This window comes from Manis pentadactyla, chromosome 18 (assembly GCF_030020395.1).
Source record: "Manis pentadactyla isolate mManPen7 chromosome 18, mManPen7.hap1, whole genome shotgun sequence".
Lineage (NCBI taxonomy): Eukaryota > Metazoa > Chordata > Mammalia > Pholidota > Manidae > Manis > Manis pentadactyla.
Window position 1 is genome coordinate 29,864,587 of NC_080036.1, and position 27,245 is coordinate 29,891,831.

A 27,245-nucleotide genomic window follows, 5' to 3' on the forward strand; every position below is an offset into this window, starting at 1 on the left:
CTAGCCTTTTCACAGACGAGAGGCAGTGAGGCACAGCCGGCCCCGTGAACCAGACCCATCCCAACTCACAGCTCCTTTGCCGCCGTTGTCGCCGTCCTAGACTCTCAAGCGGGCCCCCACTTTCATGGTGACCTCGGAAAATCGTGCCGATCTTTGTACAGGCTTTACTGAAGCCTTCTGGTCTGTGCAGGGTGACCGGGCCGCTCGGGATGCCGTGGCACCCCGGGATAGGCAGCCTTCTGTGAATTCCTGTGGCCCGTGTCACTTCCCCCTTCACGTGCGCTCACGGGTGGTCTTGCTGAACACTCGCCCTGCCGGCCTTCCCCATCTAGGTGGGGAAAAGCCGTCGGTCATTTCCACGCAGTGCTGTCCTACTTTCTGCGAATGACCCACGGACTCTGAAGCCCCCAGTCGTCTAAACACATTTCTGAGTTAGCCCGCGCGAACACGCCGGTAGGCGGGGAAGGGCTGGGGCCGGCCTGCTCCCCTGCACAAGCAACCCCACGAGGAGGCCCCCCACCGCCTGCACCGGCGCCGTGGACGCCGAGGGACTCCTCCTGTCAGCTGAAAAAAGAGACCTCAGTTGGCCCAATCGGGAGGCCATTAAATTCCTAGAAACAGAGACGAGAGGCCAGAAGCCAGCCTGTTGTGCTGGCGAGGTGCACATGCTGCGGGCCCAGCCGGCGCCTTTCCCGTGCGCCGCGGGCCTCCCCGTGGCCGCCCCGCCAGCCCTGTGCTCGGAGCCCCTGAGGGCACTCCCTCCGCACTCTGAGTCGTCGGACCTGAGCCCGCAAACCAGGTCCCGAAGGACGCGAACTCTCCAGGCGCTCTGGGCGGAGGCGCTGGGGAGGGCTCGGCGCCCCCTCCCCGGCCAGGGAAGGCGCCCACACCGGGCCAGGGGGCCGGCGGAGGGAGTGCCCGGCAGGGCTCCTGGGCCTGCTCTCCCGCAGGGAGCGATCAGCACCTGCCCCCAGACAGCTCCGGGTGGGCAGGGCGCGCCCCGGAGTCCGCCCGGCCGGCCCCACAGCGCGTCCCGCGGGCTGCAGGGAAGCCGAGGCCGGGCGGGCTCCGCGGGCAGCACGCGGGGCTCTGCCAGGCGCCCCGAGGCGGACAAAGGGGTCGCGCGCGGGACCCAGGGGGCTTCGGCCGGCCGGCGGCGAGGACCCAGCGGCAGGGAAGGACGGCCCGCAGGCAGCGGCGGCGGGCAACGCCGCCTTTCTTCCCTCCTGCGCCGGAGGCGGCCCCCGGGAGGCCCGGGAGGGGGCGCAGCTCGCCGTCCCAGCCCGCGCGACCCGCCGCGCTCAACCTCCACCGCCACCTCCGCCCGGAGACGCGCACAAAGAGCGGCCGGCGACGAGCACGCCCCGCCCTGCAGGGCGGAGCCGTGGGCGGGGCCAGCGCACCCCGCCTTAAAGGGCCCGCCCGCACCTCGGCGCACCACGCATGCCCAGCCGTGCTCGGGAGCTCGGGAAGGGAGGGAGGACTGGCGGGGCGCCGGCGCGCACGCTGGAACTCAGGCTGGCGTCCCCGCGGTGGCCGCTCGTGCACGTGTCCGCGTCCGCGGGGGCTCGGCCGGCGCGCTGGGCGTGTGCGGGGCCCAGGTGTCGCGCATTCCAGAGGTCAGGGCACCTGAGGTCCGGGCCGCACGGTAGCGGGTGCCCGGCTGTCCGAGCCGCGGGTTCAGGGCCAGCTGCGCGAAGTACTCACTACCCAGGGGACAGAATTGCGGGCGCGCGCGCGCGTGGCGATGCGGGCGGGCGTCTGCCTTTGTCTCGTGCGCTCCCGCGCAGGTGGCGCCACTGCCCGCGCCCGAGCCACCTTGAGTCCCGCTTTCCGTGCCCGAGGGCTCGGACAGCCCTTTGAGGTGGACAATAGAGCCTCTCGCAGTAGCTCCTTAGGGTCTAGGGCGGTCTATCTGGGGACACTAACGGGATTGTGGGAGGACCGCTCTCGGAAAGCCGGGCCCTGCGTCCGAGTTGGACGCGTTTCCTGTCCTCAGTCGGGCGAGGGAGGAGAGCTGGGGACGGGGACTGTCTTCGGCGGACAGGTCCCTGCGAGTGTCCCGAGCCTGCCGGTCCCGCATTAGACAACAAAGAGGGGCGGTCGCGGCGGCGGGGGAGGGGCGCGGCCGGGCTGCGGCGGGAGGGGGGGCGCTGGCTCGGCGCTCGCTCCCCGCGGCCTCCGCCCGCCCCCGGCCCGGCGCGCGCCAATCGCCTCCCCCAGCGATAGTGTCAGTAGCATTGTAGTGTCAGCTCCCGCCGGTGACGTCGCGCCGCCCTCCGGAGCCGTCTGGCTGCAGAGGCTCAGTCAAGAGGCGGGGAGGACCTGGAGGAAAAAGCGCTGAGTGAGGGCGGGCGCGGAGGAGCCGGGGAGGGGCTCCTTAAAGAAACGCTGCTGTCGCTCGCCTGCTCGCTTCTCGCTCGGCATTGTGGCCAGCCAGCCGGGCACTCGGGGGCACGCGCGGCTGCCGCTCGAGCTCTGCCCCCGCCCCGCCCTCCCGCAGCCCGGGGTGGGGACCCAGGCGGGGGCTCCTGCAGCCACTGCCCGGCGCGGACCGCGCGGAGCGACCCACTCCTCCCGGCGCCGAGAAGGGAGCCACGGAGCCCTCTGCAGCCGGCCGGCCTCCCCGCCCCTGACCACTCGCTTCCCGGCCGCCTTTGTGGACGCAGCCTCTCGCCGCCGAGCCGAGGGCCGGCGGGGGCGCGGCGCGCACGGCTAAGCGATGCCCAGCTCGCTGTTCGCAGACCTGGAGCGCAACGGCAGCGGCGGCGGCGGCGGCGGCGGCGGGGGCGGCGGCAGCGGAGAGACCCTGGATGACCAGAGAGCCCTGCAGCTCGCTCTCGACCAGCTCTCCCTGCTGGGGCTGGACAGTGACGAGGGCGCCTCTCTGTACGACAGCGAGCCGCGCAAGAAGAGCGTGAACATGACCGAGTGCGTGCCGGTGCCCAGTTCTGAGCACGTCGCGGAGATCGTGGGGCGGCAAGGTGGGTCGGGCGGGGACGGGGAGCCGGAGGGAGAGGTCTCAGGCCACCGCCCCGCGGGGAGAGTGCGGGAGGGATGGAGGTCCGCGGCGCCGGCGCCGGGAGTGGAGGGCGAGAGCCGCGCGCTGCGCCGGCGCCCCAGACAAAGAAAGTGCAGGCAGGCTGTCTCCCGGAGCCGCGCCGCGGCCGCGGCGGCATGCACTTTATCCTGCTAAAGCCACTGCTTTCTCCCCTAGTGCCCCCCGCCCAGCTCACCCCGGGAAATGGAATTTAAATGCAAGATGCTGGGGGAGGGGGCCTTTGATCGGTCCTTTGAGGTGGGGGGAGGAGTGAGCATCGGATGGGAGGAGGATCCTGGATTTCTGCAAAGCGGAATGGAGCCCGGAGGAGGAACAATGGGTCCCGGGACTGACCCCCCTTCCCATCAGTCCCCCCGCACTGGGGGATCGCGGCTTCGGCCCTTTTCCCCGAACCCCTTCGCCGCGTCTTCAGGGCGAACGCAGGGGCGCCCCGCAGGACCCCAGCGGCATCTCCCCAGCTGACTTTTCTGGGATCCTTGGGTTTGGCTCGGGACGCCCGCAGTCACCGGGGGAGGGCTGGGCAGCCAGTGGGCTGCTCTTGGAGCGCCTCGCGGGTGGAACCCGCTGCCCTGCCCGTGGCGCGGCCCTGGGTCAGTGAGGGAGCCGCCCCCTTTCTACCGGTCGCGGGTCCTGCGGTCCGGCTGCCCGGGACTCGGACTGCCGGGGTCTCCGCGGTTACCCCGGGGTAATGGGCGTGTCTCTCTCTCCCACTCCATCCCCCCCGCACCCCGGTTCCCAGGTTGTAAAATCAAAGCGCTGCGGGCGAAGACCAACACTTACATCAAGACCCCGGTTCGCGGGGAGGAGCCTGTCTTTGTTGTGACGGGCAGGAAGGAGGATGTGGCCATGGCTCGGAGGGAGATCATCTCTGCCGCGGAGCACTTCTCCATGATACGCGCCTCGCGGAATAAGAACACTGCGCTCAACGGCGCAGTGCCCGGGCCGCCCAACCTCCCCGGGCAGACCACCATCCAGGTGCGGGTGCCCTATCGCGTGGTGGGGCTCGTGGTGGGGCCCAAGGGCGCCACGATCAAGCGCATCCAGCAGCAGACGCACACGTACATCGTGACGCCCAGCCGCGACAAGGAGCCGGTGTTCGAGGTGACCGGCATGCCCGAGAACGTGGACCGAGCTCGCGAGGAGATCGAGGCGCACATCGCCCTGCGCACCGGCGGCATCATCGAGCTCACAGACGAGAACGACTTCCACGCCAACGGAACGGACGTGGGCTTTGATCTGCACCACGGGTCCGGCGGGTCCGGCCCGGGCAGCCTCTGGAGCAAGCCCACCCCCAGCGTCACGCCCACCCCCGGCCGCAAGCCCTTCTCCAGCTACCGCAACGACAGCTCCAGCTCTCTGGGCAGCGCCTCCACGGACTCTTACTTCGGCGGGGGAACCAGCGGCAGCGCCGCCGCCACCCCGCGCCTGACGGACTACAGCCCCCCCAGCCCCGCGCTCGGCTTTGCGCACAACGGAAACAACGGCAACGGCAACGGGTACTCCTACGCGGCGGGGGAAGCGTCCGTGCCTTCCCCCGACGGCTGCGCGGAGCTGCAGCCCGCCTTCGACCCGGCTCCCGCCCCCCCGCCCGGGGCGCCGCTTCTCTGGGCGCAGTTCGAGCGGCCCCCGGGCGGCGGGCCCGCGGCGCCGGCGTCGTCGTCCTGCTCTTCCTCGGCGTCTTCGTCCGCCTCGCCGACCTCCGTGGTCTTCCCCGGGGGCGGCGCCAGCGCGCCCCCCAACGCCCACCTGGGGCTGCTCGCGCACCGCCGGCTGCACCCGGGCGCCAGCTGCCCGCGCTTGTCGCCGCCCTTGCACGCGGCCCCGGGGCCGGGCGAGCACCACCTGGCCCGCCGGGTGCGCAGCGACCCGGGCGGCGGCGGCCTGGCCTACGCCGCCTACGCCAACGGGCTGGGGGCGCCGCCTCCGGGCCTGCAGCCGTCGGACACCTCGGGCTCCTCGTCGTCGTCCAGCTCCTCGTCCAGCTCCTCCTCCTCCTCCTCCTCCTCGGGACTGCGGCGCAAGGGCAGCCGCGACTGCTCCGTGTGCTTCGAGAGCGAGGTGATCGCCGCGCTGGTGCCCTGCGGCCACAACCTCTTCTGCATGGAGTGCGCCAACCGCATCTGCGAGAAGAGCGAGCCGGAGTGCCCGGTGTGCCACGCCGCCGTCACGCAGGCCATCCGCATCTTCTCCTGAAGGCCCGCGCGCCTGCGCGCACCGCTCGCGGGCCGGCCCCCCCCCCCCCGCTGCTCAGCGCCCGCCCCCCCCCGCCGCGCGCCCCCCCCCCCCCCCCCCCGCGCGCGCTCACAGCGCTGAGGTCCGGAGGAGCTCGGGAAGCTGTAGTATCCGCTCAGTTTTAAGACTTAAGTTTTGAACAAAGGAACTTGCCAGGATATCTGCATCGAGAGTACTGTAGCCTGGGAAGCCTTGGACCACCTGAAATGCATGCTCTAGAAATAATAGGAACGGCGACATTCTAGTAATGATAGTTTTTACACTGTACCTAATAGAAAGCTTCCGAATGAAGAAAACCCCACAAGTTTTCCATTTTCTTAAAGTAGGAAAAAAAAAACCCCAATTATGATGATGATGAAGATGATAATAGTGCTACGGGATGTGTGGACAGTTTTAGTGTTCCTCTTTGTGGCTGGTTCCTGCGATGCCCAGTATAGAAGAGAGTGGATCCTTTTCGAGTGTTCGTGGAAGGGCCAGGAGTTCCTGTGAAACCAGGATACTGCAGCTTTATTAAAATTCAAGAAACTGTAACATATCTCATATATTAAAAACGTTTAAAAGTTTTAAAGAGAAATTGCATTAATACAGATTGAAGTATTTTATTCTTTTTTGACTTGAAAAATTATATTTCATATTGCAAAGATGTTTACAAGTATTTTAATTTAAGTTCAGTGAACTTTTTTGTAGCTGGGTTAAATCTTTTTATTTTAGTATGGCCTTATGGCAAAGAACACTGTATTATTTTAATAATCACACAATTGTGATGGAATTACAAACCATAAAATGTGTAATGTTTTGAACAGTATTCTGTTGGGATGGAGATTTTATAGGTTCAGACAAATCTTCTAGATCTGCTTCACCCAGCATATTTTCTATTCAGTGATATAAAGCATATTTTATTCTATATTATTACAAAAAAACGGAAATGTATAAACATGTCAAGAGGAACTGTTGATGCTTTCTAACATTTGTATAAATAGAATTCAGTGCAAGTTACAAAAATTCTGTTGCACCACTATAGTTTTAGTATTTCTATTTTAATACATTTGTTTACCACTTGTTTATGTATATGTAGGTGACGTTACTTGAGCTTAAATGTACTTTACTGAGCAAAGTTTAAAAAACAAAGTATATTTTATTTTATGATAAAGGGCCTTTAACCTCATGGTCAAATACTAATATTATATTTGCTGAGACAAGATTTGAAATTGTATCAAGAGTTTTATTTTTCTGACATTTAAAGTTCTACATAATAAAGGTAAAACTTAAGTAATGGTGCTACTTCATTTTTTAAGTATTTCTATATAAATAAAATATTGAGGAAAATCTATCTTGTGTGATGACGATTTTTTTTAAGCTTCTTGGAGTCTGTCTTAAGAGTAAGGAATTACTCAAGTTAGAAGTCGAAATGTGTAACTTTCGGGTCTATTATCAGTAGATAATACTGTCAGTATTTTATCAATAGAATGGGCTTTCAAAGGTGGCCACAGTTGTTTTGGGTGGAATTGCTGGGTAAGAGCACTTTCTAAAAAAATGGCAGGTTTCTACTCAATCAGGGCTGATTTCTCCGCTAGATATAGTTGGCACCATGCCTAGGGCCTATGATACTTTCAGAGGCCCAGGAAAATGTTTCACTTCTTTTAAATTTAGAAGAAAAAAAACCCCAGAGGAAATGTTTTAATTTTCAGGCCCATGAAAAACTTAAAATGGGCCTAAAACATTAAGAAAATAAAATACGTATTTGAAGTTATATCAAAAATAATTTTAGTATTAGTAGTAGTATGGAGAAAGGAGCCCATGAAACCAAAAAGCCTACTGTGTGGGAAAGTCGTAATCCAGGCCCGCATCGGTCCTTAGGCATACAGGGGGCCGGCGGGCTGTGCTCACTGGTGTGTCCGTCGAGGGTCACCTCCTTGGAGGAAGCCACTCGATGACAGTTTTTCCTTGCAGGGGACCTCGCTGGATTTGAGCACCAGTCTTAATAGGCTTCTGCTTGCAGGACAGGCTAATTGGTGGTGACAGGCTGGTGGTATTAACTGTTTGTTGTTTGAGGGAAGTTTCCCTTTGCTGTTGGCAGGCTGCACCTGCTCCCTGGCTGTGGGGCCTTGTCAAGGGAGGGAGCTACGTGCTTTCACCTGAGCTGGGCTCTGCCTTCAAGAGACTACGGAGGCATGACCTGATTGTGGTGCTGACTTTCCAGCGGACCTCCGGGCAGCGCTGACCCTGGAGAACAGTGCCTGCCAAGCATGTGGCAGGCCTTTATTTAAATATGATTATTTGGCAGGTGAGTCCAAAGAGGAGGCTGTCATATTGGTGGTTCTTCTTTTTCCCCTTTGTACCAATATTTATTTGTCCATAAATTTAGTCACTGCCTACATCACGGCTCCTGATGTGTTTGGTTTAAATGATTCTGCGTAAAGGCGGGCGTGAGGCCTTTGGGGCAGGAGGAGAAAAAGGGGTGGTCCTGCTCGGGGAATTTCTGGCATCGTCTTCGACTGTAAAGCGCCCCGGCACTGTCTACCCCCGTGTCTTCTCCCTCAAGAACTGGAGGTTAGCTGAGGCCCGGCAAGGAGTGATGCCACAGACCAGGCCTCCTTTGCTGTTGGCTGGTTGGAAATGCCTAGAACGCCTAGAACAGAACCAAGGTCTTCTTACACTTGCTTCTTCAGTGTGTAAGCGCTTCTCTGCTTTAGCAGAGTGACGGCAGAGAAGGTGAGAAAAAGCAAAGCGTTGATTGGTTGAGTTTCTCACGGGCTTTTACACATAGAGATTTTTTGTGGTCCATATGCTGCTTTGGGAAAGGAAAAAAGATCAGTTTTGAGGCTGCTGACAGCCCCTTGGATGGCCTATATTCCTTCTGTTGACATGAGGCTTTGTGAAATATTATTAATAAAAGTAGGTTGCTGAGGAGAGAGAGCTTTCTACCATTGTTTTCCCCACAGGGCAGGCCCTTGGCACAAGTGGAGGAGGTGGACACATGCTAGTGGTATTAGATGGCTTTAGCTTGGGCTTTTGACCCAAGGCGAGTCTTTTGTTCCATCTCCCAGGTCCCCCGAATGACAACTATGGAGGTGGCCACTGAATGTGGCGGTGACTGTCCCCTAGCTGGAGAGATGAGAGGTGCCATGTTTATGCCCTGCCACTGGCAGCAGCTTCCCTTTCTACCTCATATGCCTCGGAAACCTTTCCCTGGCCCCAGAATACCAGTGGCACCCATCTCTTCTCCCATTACTGGTCTGTGTTTGCTTTACGAGCAACAGTGCTTCTCAACCCGGGCTGATTTTGAAAACTTGCCCACCCCCCGTCCTCTGCCCTGCTTCTGCCATCTCTGGGGACATTTTTGGGCCCTCTTTGGGGTAGGGCGCTCCAGCAGGCAGTGGCAAGGGAAGCGTGACCATACTACGTGGTGCAGCAGGGCGTTACTGGGCTTCTGGGAGAAACTGTGGTGCAGAGGAAGCCAATGTACCTTCTCTGCTGTTTCTTCACCGCCTTGAAATTGTTGGTACTGTTTCGATATTCAAATATATAAAGATTGGCCCTCGGGGGTGGTCTGGCATTACTCCCCATCCAGGGCTGCCCTGGTGGTATCAGGGATATTGTGGGAGAGGCCAAGGCCGATGTCTGAGTGCCGGAAGTCGTAATTAAGGAACTCTTTTTCATTCACCAAAGAAGGATAGGTTGCGCCGAGTTAATAAGACTAATGCTTGCCTCGAACATTCAGAGCACTTTCTTTTCCTCCTGTGATCCTTTCCATAATCCTGAAGGAGACCCTCTGAGGTCAGGCTGTGCTTATTTGCAGTGAGACACCAGCGCCCCAGAGGCGCCCCCCAAAAACTCACACCTGGGTTTCTAGCCCCAGCTTCTGCTCCTTCTGCCTTATCAAGCTGCCTGCAGCTGTAAGACACAAGCGTGGAGAAATTCTGGAACTGGACCCATGCCAGCAGCTCTACTTTCCAAATGCCATAGGCCTCCGTTTCCTATTGGCTCTTGGGAGGAGCTTTGCTATCTTTAGTGAATTTCAAGCTCTAAGTGATCCGTGATCCAGGTTTTATCTCTGCAACCTTATCTTTCCAAGAACTATGAACTCCTTTGCCCCCTCTCAGTGGGGTGCAGTGCGGTCCATTCGCTGGTCTTAAGGCTTTGCGGTACTTTGGGAAGAGATGGAATTTGCAATGGCTGTTTTCACCCTTTCTTCTCTTAAGAGGATCTTGCCTGGACGAGGGCCCCTTCCCTTGCTGACATCCTGCCTGCCTTTTGCCTTCCTCCCTCCCCTGACCCAGTCAAAACCTGACCTTGCCCCACCAGTGATGCTAGAGGTGCTGAAGGTCCCCCCTGCTGTAAGGCCGACCTGCTTCCCAGGCAGGGATGGTGGGGCCGTTAGGCACCCCTACGCTGGCTGTGACCGAGCCCTCAGTCTGCGGCTCACTGTGCCAAGGGTTTTCCTTTAATCCAACCATGGGGTAGGTTTGGGTAAACCCATGTCAAAGATAAGAAACCACACTGGACAGAGGTTAAAGGACTTATGCAAGGCCACACAGCCAATAAACACTGGATTTAGGTTTCCAACTTGGGTCTACCTTCATCCAAAAGTCAGATCTCTACCAGGAGGTGTTTTCAGAAAAAGCGAGCACTTATTCACCCCAATATAGTCAGCCATGGGAATAACGTTCCTTTCCTCATAAGCATAATTGGTTTGGAAAATGGAGCAGGGTCTACCTACTATAACAACCCCAGGCCACACCCCAAAGCTGCTGAGGAAAATCAAGGACTTGAATAAGATCTTATGACCACAGGGATATTTCTCTCACATGTTTTCCGAAGCCTGCTACTGCTTCACAGCTTTGTGACCCATCAAACAATGAACATTAAGCGAATTCTGCCATGTGCCCTTTCCAGACAGACCAAAAAAATTAGCACTTGATGAGGATAAAATGACTACAGAATTCTCTCTAAAAACAAAAGAGCTCCATAAAAATGTCACATGAGCAAATTTAGACAGAGACTAAAGGGAGCCGAAAGCCTGACTGAGAAGTGGAACATGGCCCATTGTCTGGTCTCAAGGATGCTAAGCTCTTTATTTGTTGTTTTTTTCTCTGTCCCACTGTCTTGATTTTCCAGGGCATTTGTAGACCTTGCAGGGTGTGGGCATGGCTTAAAAATAGCATATAGGTGCTGCCCATCCCTGAGTCTTTAGCGGGTTCCCACTGGAACGCATGTCTCCACTGACAGTCTGGGTGAAACAAATGGCAGGTCTGTGCCTCTCTCTGCTCATCTGTGCAAAGGATGTGGTTCATTTCCTTCTGGACTTATCAGACACCTTTGGCCTCTCTTCTGGGCTTATATGACGCTGTGTACCTCCTTCCAAAGTGCCACCTGCCATGGCTTTTCACAGGTGTTTGTTTATTTGTCTTTTCTCCCCTCTAGGCTAAGAATCCCTTCAGGGTAGGGGTCGCCTCCTCCCATCTCTGTGCCCCCACCGCCTGACGCAGAACCCACAGGGGTACTCAAAACACACTTGGAAAACTAGTGGCAAAGGCTGGTTTATTTGGAACAACCTACATGCCCATCAGTAGGGGATTTGCTTATTAAGTTAGGTAACATCCACACAGTGGACTTCTAGATGTTATATAAACTGGAAAGTCTCCTTGATGTCTATAAAGGCAAAGTGCAAAATGTATGTTTTTTTGCAAAAAAAAAGTTCTATATGCATAGAAAAGTCTCAGAGGCTGCCATGGCAGGTGCGTCCTTAAGCTGGCCCTGGGTGACTCCAATGAGGAGCACCTCCTGATGCCCTCGCCCCTGTGTATCCCCTCCCCTTGAGTGTGGGCTGGACTCCTTGGCTTGCTTCTGATGAACAGGACGTGGCAGACATGACAGTGTCACTCCTGGTATGAGGCCATAAAAGCCTGGTTTCTGGATGAGGTGGCTGCCATGTCCTGAGGCAGCCCTTGAGAGGTCCACGCGGTGGGAGACCTCTGGCCCTGAGGAGCTGAGATGCTCAGCCCAGCAGCCGGTAAGGCACGTGAATGAACTTGGAAGCAGACACTCTCCAGGCTGACTCTTCAGATGAGACCACAGCCCTGACCATCATCCTAACACAACCTCGTAAGGGACTTTGAGTCAGACGTACCCATCAGTACCAAACTGATTCCTGGCACACAGAAACTATGATAATGAATATTTACTGTTTTAAGCCTCTATGTTTCAGGGCAATTTGTTATACAGAAATGGAAAACTAATACAGATGTGCAATTAACTGGTCGTCCTCAGAGAGTAAGATAGGTATTTTGGGGGATGACAGAAAACTGGCTGTGCCACTTCCTAGTTGTGTAACTTGGGAAAATTACTAAACTTCTCTATGCCTCAGTTTTATTACCTATGTAATGGGGATCACAGTATTAATTACCTTAAAGGGTTGCTCTGAGGAGCATATAGGATAATGCATGGTTTATGATAAGGGTTATCTGTCTCTTTCCAGCTATATGTATTGCTTTTTTATATCCTCATGACCTCTGAGACTTTTACTATGTGATTATGTTCCTTTAATGGGTGAAAAATAATGAGAACATTTTAAAGTAGAATGCATGAGTGATGGCAGCCAATTTTGCCTGGGTCAAATCTACATCAGAACATTTTGATGGACAACATGTCTTTAAAAGTGATACGATGCTATTATTTTATTTTGTATAAGACACACTACACTTTCCAAAATGCTTTCATAGAAATTATCTCACAGCAACCCCAGGAGGTGGTGGATAATATGGATATCATTATTATCCTCACTTTACAGCCCAAGAAACTGAGCTTAAATGCTTTGCCTAAAAGGGAATCTTTGGTGAAGTGGCACCTAGAGATTTCTGGAAACCAAGATCTTTCTAACCATACCTGTGCAGACGTTTAGACAAATCCTGCTTTTACAGAATAGCTAGAAGTGACTCCAGTGAGTTGTGTACAACTTTAATATATTGCTTACTGAAAACATCTGAAGCTGCCACCTGTGGATCTCAAGTACAGTAAAACACTCCTCATGGAAGCCATGGCGACATTGCCTCGATATGCCTTTGATGACTCAGAAGGCGCTTCGACATCAGTGAACCGCACTGCAAGAAAACTGTGGCTGACAATCTCTGGATGCACAGGACGGTGGTATTTGGAGTTACTTCTCACAGCTACCCTTTCATGGTGTCCCTCCTAAGTGGGCTAATTATCCGCGCCTCCTATTCAGGGAACCCTGCTGTCCTGTTTCCTCTGCCTTCAGCTTCTTTGCTGTGGTGCTTTGGGAAAATCCTTTACACCTGTCAAACCCACTGCTCTCAGTTGGAATATTAGAAGGATGGACTAGTTTGTTGCTTTGCAAACTTGTCCCTTGAGATGCCTACATGAGAGTGATCTGGAAAAGGTGTGCAATATAGGAATTCCCGGATCCACCCCTGGAAAATCTTATTCAGTACAGTTTGGATAAAGCCTGGAAATCTGTAGCTTAAAAAAACCCTTATGTCCACCAGTAGGAGATGGTTTATGGGATCAGTACACACCTTAGAGAGCTGCAGAATACTGCTTAATCTGGAGTGATATTAACAATCTTCAATATGTATTATTCCAAGGAAGAACTATGGTGCAGGACCGTGTATATAGTATACTACAGTTGTGTTTGTTTGTGGGGACGTACACACCACTGTGATCCTGTGTACATAGAATACGCCTCTGGGGAGGCTGACTGGGGGCTCAGCCAGGGGCTAGAGAGCTTACTTTTCGCTGTGTATTCTTTTGTACTGTTTTTATCTTTTAAAACTGCACATATTACCCATTCAAAAACATTTTTCCTCAGTGGGTAATGCTGTGCCAGTGTGAGCTCAGTGACTGTAGCCGGTGTATCACACCATGTGGCCAGTTGGTGGGGGGCAGGGGCGTGGGAGAGGGAGGGGCAAGTAGGAACTCTCTGGACCCGCCACTCAACTTTAGTGTGGACCTAAAACTAGTATGAACTGCTCTAAGAAATAAAGTCTTAATTAAAACAATGTATTGAGTGTTAGGCATAGTAAGCCGATACGGGAATGCACGTGAGGCTTGATGGACCGACTGATCCCGTGAAAGCCCGTGGGAGTCTGATGTGAGGCCAGGTGCCGAAGCCTCTGGACTGGCTGAGCTCTCGGGCCCCCTGGAAGGCTCAACCGAGAGTTTGGGGTGTGTCTTCCAGGCATCAGGGGACTGTTTTCTGGAAGCCATGAGCCAGACAGGCTGGTAAAGGGCCAAGACGGGCTGGTGAGGAGCCATAGCTTAGGGGGCAGGGGTCAAGGTGTGAGATAAGACGGCGTCTGGGATGCTGAGAAGGGAAGGGAAGAGGATGCGAGGGCCTTGAAGAAGGAGTGGGTTGGATTGTGGGAAATTGCTGATGCGGGACCATCTGACCCGTGATAAAGGCGCTGGCGTGTGGTTCAGCCCCACAGGATTGACAGTGTGAGGGGGCACGGGGCGTCCCTGGGTGTGAGGCCGCACAGGGTGATTCGAGGGTGTGAAGTGTCAGTGGCCAGGTCACTGTCATGTCAAGGAGCAGAGCCGTCGGAGGGCACAAACTACATGGAGAGCCATGCAATTTCAGAACAAATGCTTTCGCCTTACTGTTTCCTGAACTCACCCTGTTTCTACACACTAGTGCCTTTCCTGAACTGTTCCCTCTGCCTAAGACAGGTGTTGATTGTTTTAAAAAGCAAAGGTCCAAGTGGAAGCCTGGTGAGATGGAGCAGAAGGAGGCTGCGTGGAGCGGAGTTTGAGCTCGCTGGGGTGAGGGGCTGTAGCGGATTGGAGAGGCAGAGAGAAGCGTTTGCATTTGATGTGGTTGGAAATGGGCCTTGAGCACAGCTGCTCCCTAAGGCACGTGATGCTTTAGGAAGACGAATTTGCTGTCAGTGGCAGGAATGATTGCTCGAAGAAGGGACCAGGGGCCCGTGGCTGAGGTGGTGAGGGTCCAGGCCGGGGAGACAGCCGTTGAGATGGGAAGGAGGGGAATGAAGTGAGGTGCTTCGTGGCTGTGGCCTAGCAGAATCTGGGTGCAAAAAGGGAGCTTAAATGTGATCAGTTCAACCAGTACCTCTAGCAATGCTGGGCCGGCCTCTCCACCCACTGTTACTTGAAAGGGTTTTGGGGCTGTGGAAGTCATCAGTCCTGTGCCACTGGGCAGGTCCGTCTGTGAGAAAGCTGGTCCTTGCCTGGCGTCAAAAGCCAAGACCCCACCCAGCAGCTGTTATTTTATGACTCAAGTCAAATTTTTCTTTTACCTGACAACTGTCAGAGCTTTGAGGACACTGACCACGAGGCCCTGAATCTTCTCCCGTCCATGCCACCCAGCCCCAGGGTTTTACCTTCTCTGTGAGTGACGTGTCGTGGGCCCAGGAGCTCCAGCGGCTCATGAATGCACACCTGTCCTCCAGCTGTGGACTGACAGGAGTGCACAGGTGTGCCCTCCTTCTGGTCACGCGGCCCTGGGAAGCATTCGCTCTCTGCATGGCTCATTCACACTGCTGGTCTGTTCTGAAGTCAGCCTGGCCACACACCCTTGAGGCTTCATCACACTTGGGCCAGAGACACATCAGATTTGGTGAGTGACTGATACAGAGGCTGGGCGGCTGGACACGCTCTCCAAACAGGGGCTCCCCCAGGAGCTTGGCCACTGGCCCACTGGAAAAGTTACCTGCAGGCCCCACACTCTTTACCCACCCACCTGAGGCCCTGTGGTGGAGGAGTGGGGGCTGGACTGGCCACTGGAGATGCTCTTGGGTCCTGAGGAGGCTGCAGAGCTCTCCTCCCTAAACCACTGAATCCAGGTCGGATGGATGTGATGAGACGCAGAGAATATCAGTGCACGCGCTAACATATGTTTTTACGTATGAACGCAGCCCATTCAACGAGCTTGGGAGGTGGGTACACAGCTGTGAAACTGTCACCGCCACCGGGGCCTTGGGCATATCCACGGCCTCCCCAGGCGTCCTCCGGCTCCCAGTGTCACGGTCCCTGTTGTCGGGGTGGTGGTAAGAACACTTCCTGTAAGATACTCCCTTTATCTACGTATGTCAGCTCTGAGCCCCAGGCCGTCCCGATCCCCAGGACTCATCTACCGCGCATCACTGTCCCCTGGTCCCCCCTGACCATCTGTCCACTCCGCCCGGCCTGCCCCTCCCAGCCTCTGACCTCCGGCTCCGGGGGCCCCAGAGGCCCTGCAGTGCTCCTCCTGCGACTGGCCTCCTGCACAGCTCACTCAACAGGCCATCCCTGCGGATGCAAAGAGCAGGATTTCCTTCCTTTTAAAGGCCGAATAGCACCCCACTTGTACACATATGCCCCGTTTTCTTTGTTCATCTGCCAGCAGACCCTCAGGTCGTTCGCCACCCTGATCACCGAGAATAAGGCGGCCGTGGGCGCGGTCTGCGGGGAGGCGGGGCCCCTCTTTGCTCTCCGGACGGAGTCTTCCTTGTGTCCATGTGCAGACCCCCGGGGTGGGTGGTCGGGCTGCCCTCCACTGCCTCATCTTCCTCCGTCTTCCTTCTCTGCCAGATCCTCGTGGTATTGTCTTTGTTGTCCTCCCAGGAGGGTCCCAACTCCGTCCCAGAGCAGGGGTGCCGAGTCCCCTGAGCTCTGACCCGGCCCCCAGCCAGCTGTGCACCTTGGGGCCGGCATCGGTCATCCTGAATCTACCCAGAGCAGCAGCTACGAGAAAACCAACCTTTCTGTTACCGAGAGCATCTCGCATCAGGCCTGGAATGTATTTTACTAACATGTCCCTCTTCCTTTCTGTTAAAAAAAACAAAACAAAAAACTGTGCTAAAACATACCTAACACAGAACTTGCCACATTATGCGTGTGTAAGTATCCAGTTCTGTGGCGGCCAGAGCCTCCCGTCGTTGGGCAGCCATCACCAGGCTCCACCTCCGAACGAGCTGAGAAGCGCCCTGCCTGCAGCAGGGCTGGGAACCCGCCGTGTGTGCAGCCGGGAGCGGCTCACTGACGCTTACCGCGATCATGTGCATTAAAAGTCTGTCTCCATGTTCTTAGGCAAACTGTGCATTTAGAAGCATGGACAAGAGAGAATATAAAGGAAAAAATGTCATGAAAGAGCCCCGGTGGGTTTGTTTATTTCAAAGTTAGTGCACGTGGGTGCTGAGGTAGCTGGGAAATGTCTCCCAGTCTTCTCCTGGGCGGGGTTTTTACATTATTGTTTTCACCGACGATTATGCAGTTAGAGGGATTATCTGAAAATCTCCATTGTTGATTTATGCACACATTGATGCTAATGGGTGACAGGTACATAATTTCTATGTATAGGAATGAGTACCTTTCTGAGGTTTCATTTATTTCATCTTTTTGGGAGTTCAGAAATTCCACATTTGAGGTTAAACACGTCACCTACTTTGAACTTAACCATAGCGCGTAAACGTGTTTTTATAAAATCTTGTGTTTCTGGGCATTTGTTTACACAGAGGTTGAAGACTTTTAAGCAGGGTGGAGGTGTAGGTTCTAAAAATTTGCTTAACATGTTCATGAAGGGTGGCTAACCTGTGGCAGCCAGAGAAGAAACAATAGTAACACCTGAGAAGATTCTGCAAACGGAGAAGCAGCGATGGACATAGAACACTGTGGAAAGAGAAGAGCCGGTGGAGGTGGGAGCGAACATGAAACAAGGAGGCATACAAGATGCCAGCAGTCACCAGGCAGTAGTTACGAGGAAGACACAAAACAGGAAACCTGGGCTCCAGCTGTGAGCTCTGAAATCCAAGATGCTGGGAACATGGGTTAAAGCATGGACCGAATCCTCTACACGCTCATGATGGAAACGCTTCCCTTAAAACCTGTCAGAAGAGCTTTATTATAAAAACCACTCACATTGTTACCTGTAAGCAGAGTTATGTACAATACCACACCCATGACAGCCCAGTCAGCGGTGCTGCGTGTGTGACGGGGACATATCTCCCTCACTAAATATTGTATCCGAGAAGAAAAAAGGATTGCTATCTGAATTTAAAGGACAGGAACACACAAATGCCTTATTATTTTATTAGTAACTATTAGCATTGCTAAACCGCGTATCTTACATGGGATCCAGTGTGTGTTGATTAAATATCAAAGACTAACTGTTGTTATAAGGAAGCTTTTAGGGCCCATTTATTATTAGTAGCAGTGTTTTAAATATTCCCTTGTGGGAGCACGTACAGTATCGTATTATTGTCATAAAAGTTTAATTTCAACAGCTCAGTCTTCCTTAATCACATTTAGGATGAAGTGCCAGTCAGATCCCAGCAATTCTCTTCCAAAGAAGAGCTCAAAATGAATGAAAACCTCCAATGTGTGTTTCTCATTCAGGGACAAAAACCACCAAATTGATGAGAAGTTTGCACTGAGTGAATGGTGTGAGGAGTGGATTTTGAATTTACTGCCTGAACGTCTCGCCCTCTGGCAGTTAAGCCTGGGCCCCCCAAAGGGCCCGCTGTGGGCAAGCAAGTGGCCCCAGGCCCCTGGGATCTTGGCGGAACCGGGCTGTACATTAAATGGGGAAACCAGAATGAAGTCCCTTCCAGGGCAACCCAGTTAATTGTCCCTTCGTGGCTAGAATATTGAAGCACCTGTACCTAAACCAATCCCCCAAATTAATCAAACTTAGATGCTTCTCAGAATAGGGAGGTGGGCAGGGTTTGGGGGGCAGAGAAGTGAGTGCAGACCCCCGGCAGCGCGCGGTGTGGTCCTGCTGACACGCGCCCTCAGAGGACGGCAGGCCCCGGCTGTGGGTGCCGCTATGGAGAAGGGGACCCCCCCCGGAGGGCAGGAGGCACAAGAGGCCTCTCTCTGGCTAAAACCTCTGAAAAGTTCAGTTGTTCTTAATGGCTCATTAAGTTTAAATGCGATTTAGTGGCTATCCCTACAGCTCACTGAACCGTCATCTTGAATCAGGGAGATTTTTTCCAAACATTGGGTCATATCAGATGATTATCGTGGTGCACGTGGGGCGAGGGGGGCTGCAGCGCCGGGAGCTGCCTGGCACTGTCACACGGGAACACATTCGATTCCACGGGCCAGAAAGCCGTCCTGCACTTGCCTGCTGGGGCTGACACAGCACCACCCTGCGTGGCCTCAGCCACAGAAAACTGCTTCCACGGTCTGCAGCGAGGGGGCAGAGACCAAGGTGGTGGCGCCCCCAGGCTGAGGGCGGCCATGCCTGGGCTGCGGTCGTCGGCTGGCGGACCCCGTCTTCTCCCTGTCTGTTCACATCACCCTCCGGATGCATGTGTGTCTTTACAGCCGGATTTCCCCTCTTGATAAAGACACTAGTAGTGCAGTAGGGCCCACCCCAATGACCTCATTTTAACTTGAGGACCTCTGTGAAGACCCCTGCCCCGAATAAGGTCATAATCCGAGGCACTGGGAGTTAGGCCCACCACATATGTTTTTTCAGGGGACACAGTTCTATCCATACACTTCCCATCGTGGCTTAAGCAGAGAGTGACTGGTTTTACACACAGGCGGCCCCAGAACAGGCGGATCGGGGCTGGTCCCGTGGCTCAGAGACACAGCCCGGGACCACAGTTCTTCCCATCTTCCTGCTCGGCCATCCACTATGTGCTTGGTGACTCAGGGTCACAAGACGGCTGCTGCACCTCCAGGCCTCTGGTCTGTAGTCCAGGCATGAAGAACAGGGTGAAAGGCCCAGTGAAAGGGCAAAGGGGATAATATAGAGGCACGTTCCGGGTAAGCCTTTGCCTTTTCCTTTTTTTTAAATTTAATTTAATTTTTATTTTGGTATCATTAATCTACAATTACAGAAAGAACATTATGTTTACTAGGTTCCCCCCTTCACGAAGTCCCCCCCACATACCCCTTCACAGTCACTGTCCATCTGCATAGTAAGAAGGCCTTTGCCTTTTCATTCATGGCCTACCTCTCATTGGCCAGAATCTGTCATTTCAGGAAAGATTAAGGAAAAAGGGGGTAAATATTGGGCAAATAGCAGTAGAACTACTTCAGGAGCCAAGCCTGGAAGGGCCAGAATTTACCAAAGTCAGGGTCAAGGCGGAGATCGTCAGCCTGGTAGTTCACTAGCCGCTGTCTGAGCAGAGCGAGGACTGGTCTAGGGCAGGGAGCGAGACACGAAGCCTAGAGGGAGGCTGAACAGCGACGGAGGGGCTCTGAACAGCCGGCCTGCCACTCTGTGGCCTGTTGCTCTCCTCAAGGGCTGGTACCATTTCCAAGGCTTGCTACTGGCCTCTGCGGATGCTGGTTGGACATTCAGAGGTGGCAGCGGCCGCGGTCAGTGGGGGTCCGCACTGTTGGACCCATGCACAGCTCCCTTCTCTTCATTCATGTGCCCACTGTGCCAGTTCTGGGGTGGCCAGCGATGAGGGCTGGCTAAAGGTAACTGGCCCGTCATTCGTCTCGTTGGATGTCCACCATCTAGTCCGTGGTGGATGCTTCCTGGTGGGCATTTAAGGGTGGCACAGAAATCGTCATGTGTTGTGCCCACAGCCTTCCAGACCTCCTCCTTTCGGGCCGCTGACCAGCTACCCAGACCGTGGGCCCTGTAGGCTTTTATCTTGGCTGCTTTTACACAAAGTAGATCATCAGGCTCACAGCTCTTCAGCCGGCAGGACCCTTTCCTCTCGCCTGTCTGTCGGGGCCGCCCCCGAGTGTGGCCAGGAGGCAGCAGCTGCCCATTTCCAGCTCGTACCCACGTTCCAAGTTGACTCAGCAGGAAACCAGGCTTAGGCCTTTTCTTCCCCTTCAGCTGGTCCTATAGGACCCGTGTGACCTAGACGAGCTGAGGAAATTGCTGCCAGTGGCTTGGACATCTGGGCCACCTACGCTTTCCTGCGCCTGCTGGTCCTGTTCAGGCCCAGAACTGGAGTTATCATTTCCAACTTCTGACAGACTGCTGCTGAGCCCATCTGACTTTATGACTTGCCGAAGCCAGCTCATAATGGGCAGCTGTGGACACGCAGTTGTTTGCTGCCTCATAACCAAGCGTGCCGTCTCCAGCAGGGCCCCAAAAAGACATTGCAATCTATGTTCTCAAAGCCATATGAGTCTCCGCCATTGATGGTATGGCCTCGGTCCAGTACCATAGAAACCGGCTTGTGATTTTTGCAGTGGGCCTTTGCAATGACCTTCACACTGCACTTTCCGCCACCCTGGGTACCTCTCAGACTGTCTGGCACCTGTGACAGGGTTACACGGAGCTCTTTTCTGCGTTGGGCTCCACTTGAAACTGTCCACCCTCTGTGTCAACCACTCTGTGGGCCAGAGCAGTATTCCTAGATGTGGAACCCAAAGAGGCCGGCCTTCCCTCTTCAGGAAGGCCATGTAAGAGGCAGCAATTCGTCTTTGCTTTGAAGGTAATGTTCCAGCAGGTGCTTGACCTCTTGACCCCTAAACATTTTATCAAAGGGACAGGTCCTTGAATCTTTGCGGGGTTTATTTCCCACCTCTGGATCGCAAGTGTCTGACCAAGCCCCCTGGAGTTCTAACCAGCTTTGTTCACCCTGTCTGATTGGCATGATGTCGTCGTTGTAATGGATCAGTGTGACACTCCTCCAGGTGTCCATGTGTCCCAGATCTAATGACAGACAGCAGCAGAGTTAGCACAGACCTGAGGCAAAGCCGGAAGTTCATACTGTTTTCTGATCCATGCGACGGCAGACTGTTCTGATCTCTTCACTGACTGGGATAGAAAATAAAGAATTAGCCAAATCAGGGCCAGCATACCTTGTCCCTGAGGCCTTGTTAATCTGCTCTCACAAAATAATGCCACATTGCAGAGCACCTGCAAATGGAAGCCCCTGGTTATTTGTGCCTGTGGGAGTCTGCAGGCATTCCCTGGGGTCCATCTGGTGTCCGGAGGGTCCATATGGTGAATCAAGCAGAGCGATGATAAGGTTTACCACCCCTGCCTCCTTGGGATCCTTAAAGATGGCACTAATCTCTGACAATTTCCCCAGATGCCACACTGTTTCTGACGGACCACTCAGGGAGCAGATTCGGGGGGTTCCACGTGGCCTTCTCCGCTTTGATGGCTCTCACTCCAAAGGCTGAGGACCCAGTGTGCGGCATGACGGGCAGCAGAGGGCTCCTTGAAGACATTCACGTTCTCGTCTCAGAACCTGTGAATGTGTCCCCTTATGTGGCAGAAGGGACTTTACAGATGTGATTAAGATAAGGACCTTGAGAAGGGAGGTCATCCTAGATTTTCTGGGTGGACCCGATGTAATCACAAGGGTCTTTCTGAGGGAAGCAGGCAGTGAGAGCTGGGATGTGACGGCAGAGAACTGGCCGGGGTGATGTAGTCGCTGGCTTGGGAGATGGAGGAAGGAGCCTTGAGCCAAGAACGTGGTGGTCAGTCTCTCTGGAAGCTTAAAAGGCAAGGAAACAAATCCTTTTTTAGGGCCTTCAGGGGGAATGCAGCTCTGCTGACACCTTGATTTCAGCCTAGGGAGACCCATTCTCGACCTCTGACCTCCAGAACTCTAAAGTAATGTTCATTTAATTCCTGCTTCGTTCAGAAGGACCCTTGCTTCCATCATGAACAGATCCCACTGCTTTCATGTGAGATTTGGGGAATCTCTGGTCAGGGAATTGGAAGGTTTGGCTGTGGCCCCAATCCTGGCACTTTCTGTGTGATTTAGTTAATTTTTACCCCAGCTTATTCATCTTTCCCACGAAGGTATTAATAAGTGACCCGCTTATTTAACTAGGCAAGCGATGAAAACACACGGGGTAAAGTCTGTTTGGCTGCTTTCAGAATTTGAAAGGACCGTGATCCTTACCTTGTTAAGGACCAGGACGTCTCAGACACACGAGCATCGCCCTGTGTTCGGCCACGAAGAACGTGGTTTGTCTCCTTCAGACTTATTTTTCGCATCCATAACAGAGGTGTAAATAATCTCTCCCTCTTGGGCTGGTTGTAAGGAGTCAATGAAATGACATGGACAAGGTGCCAAGGAGAGGGCAGGCCCATAATAGCTCCTCAATAAATGCTGGTTTTAGAATTATTCATCTTCCTCTGTTCTGCGCTCTATGGGACATTCATGGGACTGCAGGGTGGCCGGAAATGGAGATGAAATGTGTCCTGCGTCCAGGAAAATGTAGAGGCAGGAACGAACGGCGGTGCCCACTTCCCACCCCCGGGCCCTCCTCCCCTCTCCCCTGTGCTGCGGCCCCCAGCCTCCCCCTGGCCTGTACTGTCCTCACCTGCTCCTCCCGTTTTCTGTGCTTTCCCTCCCTGTCCTGTCCCCCTCTCCTTCTCCAAGCTGCCCCCCCCCAACCCCAGCTGCCCTCTCCTTCCCCCTGCTCCCCCAGCGCCCCTGGACTCCTGCTCTGGCACCAGGGCCTGTCCCCTGCCTTCCCTGCGCCCCGTGCCTCCCTGCTGCATCCCACCTCACAGGAAGGCCCCCTGCCCCCCCAGCGCTGGGCCGCACAGTACCCCTTGGCCCTGACAGAGGATGGAGGGGGTGCTGGCTGTGCAGCTGCTAGAGGAAGAGAAACAGCTTTTTTTATGAGTAATTCTTCTAAGCTCCTTCACAAAAATATTACTCCCAGCGTTTAAACACAAATCCTGCTGTACAAAGCTGTCCCTTACCAAAAGGTGCATGTTCTTTTTGTCCAGCCACGATTTACTTAGAGAAATCTTACAATTATCAGCAAAAGTAAAATCCCGTTTTGATCATTCTCTGAGGCAATTCTTACTCAATTCTCTTACACAGAAACTCAGATAAGAGTGTGAACAGCCACGATAACAGGCAGCACTTACCGGAAGGGGAAGGTGAGTGATACAAGGCCTTGTGCTCCCGTCTGTTTTGTAAATCTGGTTCCAATTAAATTGAATGGCCAGAGCCTCCTAATGTCACACTTCAGTCTGCATGGAGAAAATACTAAGCTTGATTCTGTTTATTTTGTAATTCAGGGAGGACAGAGAGTAAGGAAAACAGGACATTCTCAGTTCCTTACTCTGCTATTAAGTGGCGATTAACTTCCAGTCTTGCGTCTTTCTCTCTGGGATCTCTCAGTTCCTTCTAATTCTGGGTAAAATGGTAGCTTTATCATTATATGTTTGGAAGTACTTTGTCCATTTTACCCCTCTCCCTTCCTTTTTGATCGAAAATCAAGAAGGATATAAAATTGGGAGAATCTGCCTCAGGGAGGAGGCTGACCCCAGCCACACTTTGGGGGGCTTTCTGTGCTGCCCAGTCCGCAGTGGGGGACTGAAAGAAGGCCCTGACCTCTGGCCTGTGGCCAGACTTGCATGGAAGCGGTGGGGCGGCCAAGGAGGCACGGTTAGCGTGGTTTGCAAAGCAGAGGTTGGCCCTGGGACAGAAGGGGACTGCCAGCCCTTGAAGCCCCTTTCCTCCTGGTAAGCCGGCCGCTGGGAGCCACCGAGTCCCACCCGGCTCCGCCAGGCTGAAGGGGAGCCACAGCTGCGGGGCTCCCCGTGAGGTGGGGACCCCTCATCGCCACTGGCTTCGGGCTGGACTGTGCGCTCCGTGCGAGCAGGGCCTGTGTTTCTCTCCCGACTGCACCCTCTGCGTCTGCTGGGCAGTAGGTGTGAGGTGGGGATTTGCGGGTGGGAAGGGAGGCCGCCGAATTTTTACCGTGCCCGGTGCCAGCCGGCCTGCGTCACAAGCGAGAGCCTTTGTCGCTCTGCGTGGCTGGGGCTCCTGTTTCCTGAATGTCATACACATTTCTTCAGCCCAGTCACTTGTATGAACACCTGAAGGCGCTGCTCCGTTAGAGGACAGGGTGTTTTACTGCTACGTGTTGTTCAGGGTCACTGAGGAAAAGCTTACATTTAATGCTAATTTCTGCTCCGGTGACCTGCTTTCCTTTCTCCGGAGTCTAGGCGTCTCCGGATCACTGGCTTCGTTCTCAGCGAGCTGGACGCCCGCGGCGGCGTGTCCGGGTGCCGGCCGCTGCGCAGGCTTCCTGCCCCGGCGCTCTGGGGGCCTTCTCGTTTGAAAGTGGGTTTCCTTTAGCCGGGGGAAATTTTTCTTTTACTTTTGAATAGGGTTCTCCCTGTTCTAATGTGTCTTTCTGGAATTTATATTTTAAATGTTTGATCTTCAGGATTTGATGCAGACAATCTAGGAGGGCCGCTCACTTTTATCTGCCCACCCTTCTGTTGAAAATGTAAAAACATTTTGACGATCACGTTTAATATTCTGAGGCTTGCTCTGGTCTGTTGGATGTGCTTCTTGTCAACCCCCAGATCAGGCCTTTTGAGGAAAGGGGAGGGTCCCCAGCAGAGGTCCTGGAGTGGCGGGCAGCACGGAGCGTGGCTCTGCCGCGGGGCCTGCTGCTGTGTGTCCCCCCACCTGGGCACGCGGACGTGTGGTGAGGGGCAGGTTCAGCAGCTGAGCCCCCTTCAAGGAGGAGCTGGAGTCAGGACGCTTTGTATGAGGACTTGGAGCTCAAACAGAAAAAAAATCCGAGATGTGACAGCATCAAATGTCAGCCAAGTTGAGAAAACCAGATGCCAAGAAAGATGTGTAAGAAGAAAGACGGCCAAATGGGGGTGACCTCTCCGGGGTGGAGGCACGAGGCGGCGCTCCTCCGCGAGGGACGTGCCTGGGAGAGCTCACCCGGCCCCTCCACCTTCTGGGGTGACAACAGCAAGGGCTTTGGGGCTCTTTGGTAGCAGGCATAGGGAAGACGGGGCAGCTGACCTCAGAGACTGGACAGACTAAGGTGGGGACAGACCTAGAAGGGGGAGAAAGACAGGTCAAAGCAGAGGAGATGGTGCCTGTCACCTTCTTATGGGCAGGCTGGGTCACGACATCTCTACTTGCCGCCTCAGTCTGCGTACACCCGGAAGTCACCAGGAGGAAGGCCTCCTGGAGGAGGCGGCAGCTCCTGGGGAGGGAGCCACCACGCTGGGGCAGAGCACAGGAGCAGGTGGCAGACACGCTCCTGGTGAAGCTTCCTTCAGTAGCTCGTTTGGGGCTGTCTGCCCACCTCGGAGGTCTCGGTGGTGGTTAAAACAGGAGAGCCAGGCCACCAGGAGCGACCAGGGTGGGGAGAGTGCCTGGGTCTCAGGTGGGCCAGGGGCACGTGGCCTCTGGGGCTCGGGCTGGCTCAGAGGGCAGGGAGAGGAAGCCACGGTGGCAGCACGAAGTCAGAGGCTCTGCACAGCCCTGGGATCTCAGTCAGCAGCCTCTTCCTGGTCATGAGGTGACTCAGGCCGCACGATGAAGGGGCGCACGGGAGTTCTAGAATTGAACATTGGTCAATCTGATGCCAAATTCTTTTTTTTTTTCTTGGACTGAGAGTTATAGGCTCCTGGAATGGCAGGAAAGGAGGAAGGGAGAGCAGAAGGCCTGGAGGGGAGGTCACTGTGGCTGAGGACACACGAGAGCCTGAATTCCCAGGGTGGACGGGGTGTCTTGGGGAGTCTGAGGGCATTTGGCCAAATCATCTAATGTATGTTTTTTCCTGTAAGGCCAGGCCATTAATTAATGTGCTTTGCTTTTCACCATGAAATAGGGCGTAGGAAACAGGAGTGCGTATTTTCTAGCAGAGACTGTTCTGGAAAGAACTTGGAGTTGCACATCTGTGACAATTACTCTTGTTGTGTGGCATCTACCATACTGCCTGGCCCACGTGCTCCTTGCATCACTGAAGGTTTATTAGGTCCAGCACAACTGTTTCAGTAATTGAGTGTCGCAAAGACCGTAAGTTGTCATTTTAAAGGGGCCAAAAGTTTGACAGGCTGAGGCATCTGTCTCTCAGGATATCTGGGGGTTTGGACAGCAGGCAAGGGAGAGAACTGGACGTTAAGGGAATAATCACAGTGTTTGAAGAAAAGTCACCAAACGTAGGCGTTTTATTCTCTGTTTTGTTCTAGTCACTCACCCCTTGTCTCCCCTCCGAGCTGTCGGCTTTACGTGGAACCAGCAATGCCCAGCGTGTTCAAAGGCGTGGGGGGTTCACTTCCTCTTCCACTTTAGGGTCTCGGACAATCTGTGCTGTGGTCCCCCTTTAATCACAGTTTTGCTTTCCACTTCTCAGTTACCCATTGGTCAGCCATGGGCCGGAAGCAGATGATCCTCCTCCTGACATCGTAGAAGGTCAATAGTAGCCTAATGCCACGTCGCGATGCCCTCACCACCCCCCTCGCCCGGTCTCATTATGTGGGCATTTTATCATCTCACGTCTTCACAAGAAGGGGGCTGGCAGTACAGTAAGGTATTTAGAGAGAGACCACAGGCACACAACTTCTATTCAGTCTGTTTGTATAACTGATATGTTGAATAGCAGTCATTGTTGTTAATCTCTTACTGTGCCTGGCTTATAAGTTAAACTTTATCACAGGTGTGTATGTACAGGGAAAACACCTATGTATATATATAGGGGCATTACTGCCTGCACTTCAGGCAACCCTGGGGGTCTTGGAACCCCCCAGATAAGGGGGTCTTCGGTACTCTAAGACACTTTTTCTTCATCTGTATACCACAGATCATAATTTTATTTTCCTCTGGAAGTAACGCACATGAAAACCCCCAGTGAATTATGGATGGTTGTGTACATGTTTTGTCATGACTTTTCCAGGAGTTTCTCTCAGACTTCTTGAGCTGTGTACATGTACAACCTATGTGAATATTCTTCTGGATTGTAGGGCCTCTTTCAAGCTCTAAGGAAGGCTCTCCAAATCCTGATCCACTGAGCTTTAATAAGAAGACCCTGTTAACAAGTAACTATGTCAGTTCACATACATATGGTACATAAAAGCCATTTAAATGCAGAGTTAACAAGAAAGTAGAACTTTCCTGCAGCTAAAAGGCAAGAAAATGCAAGAATTAAGAGCAATGAGGGCAAAACAAACATTAACCACTTAACTAAAATAACAATAATTAATAAATATTGATAGAATGAAACAAAATTAAGTCAAAATGAAACTCCAATACTGGACAGAAATTGCAGGATTTAG

General features: G+C 54.0%; 1 protein-coding gene across 1 annotated transcript; it reads left to right on the forward strand.

Annotated features, from left to right (window-relative positions):
* Positions 1–2,356: 2,356 nt before the first annotated feature.
* On the forward strand, positions 2,357–5,297 carry MEX3B (mex-3 RNA binding family member B). The gene is made up of 2 exons (XM_036932017.2): positions 2,357–2,984; positions 3,801–5,297. Exons 1-2 carry the CDS (start codon positions 2,723–2,725, stop codon positions 5,252–5,254), a joined length of 1,716 nt encoding a protein of 571 aa, XP_036787912.2. The 5' UTR covers positions 2,357–2,722; the 3' UTR covers positions 5,255–5,297.
* The last annotated feature ends 21,948 nt before the right edge of the window (positions 5,298–27,245 follow it).

What these genes read in the sequence shown, in the direction of transcription:
- MEX3B (XM_036932017.2), top strand. Translation starts at nt 2,723, where the DNA reads ATGCCCAGCTCGCTGTTCGCAGACCTGGAGCGCAACGGCAGCGGCGGC. An exon ending in GGAGATCGTGGGGCGGCAAG is followed by an intron (nt 2,985 to 3,800) that starts GTGGGTCGGGCG and finishes CCCGGTTCCCAG; the next exon opens with GTTGTAAAATCAAAGCGCTG.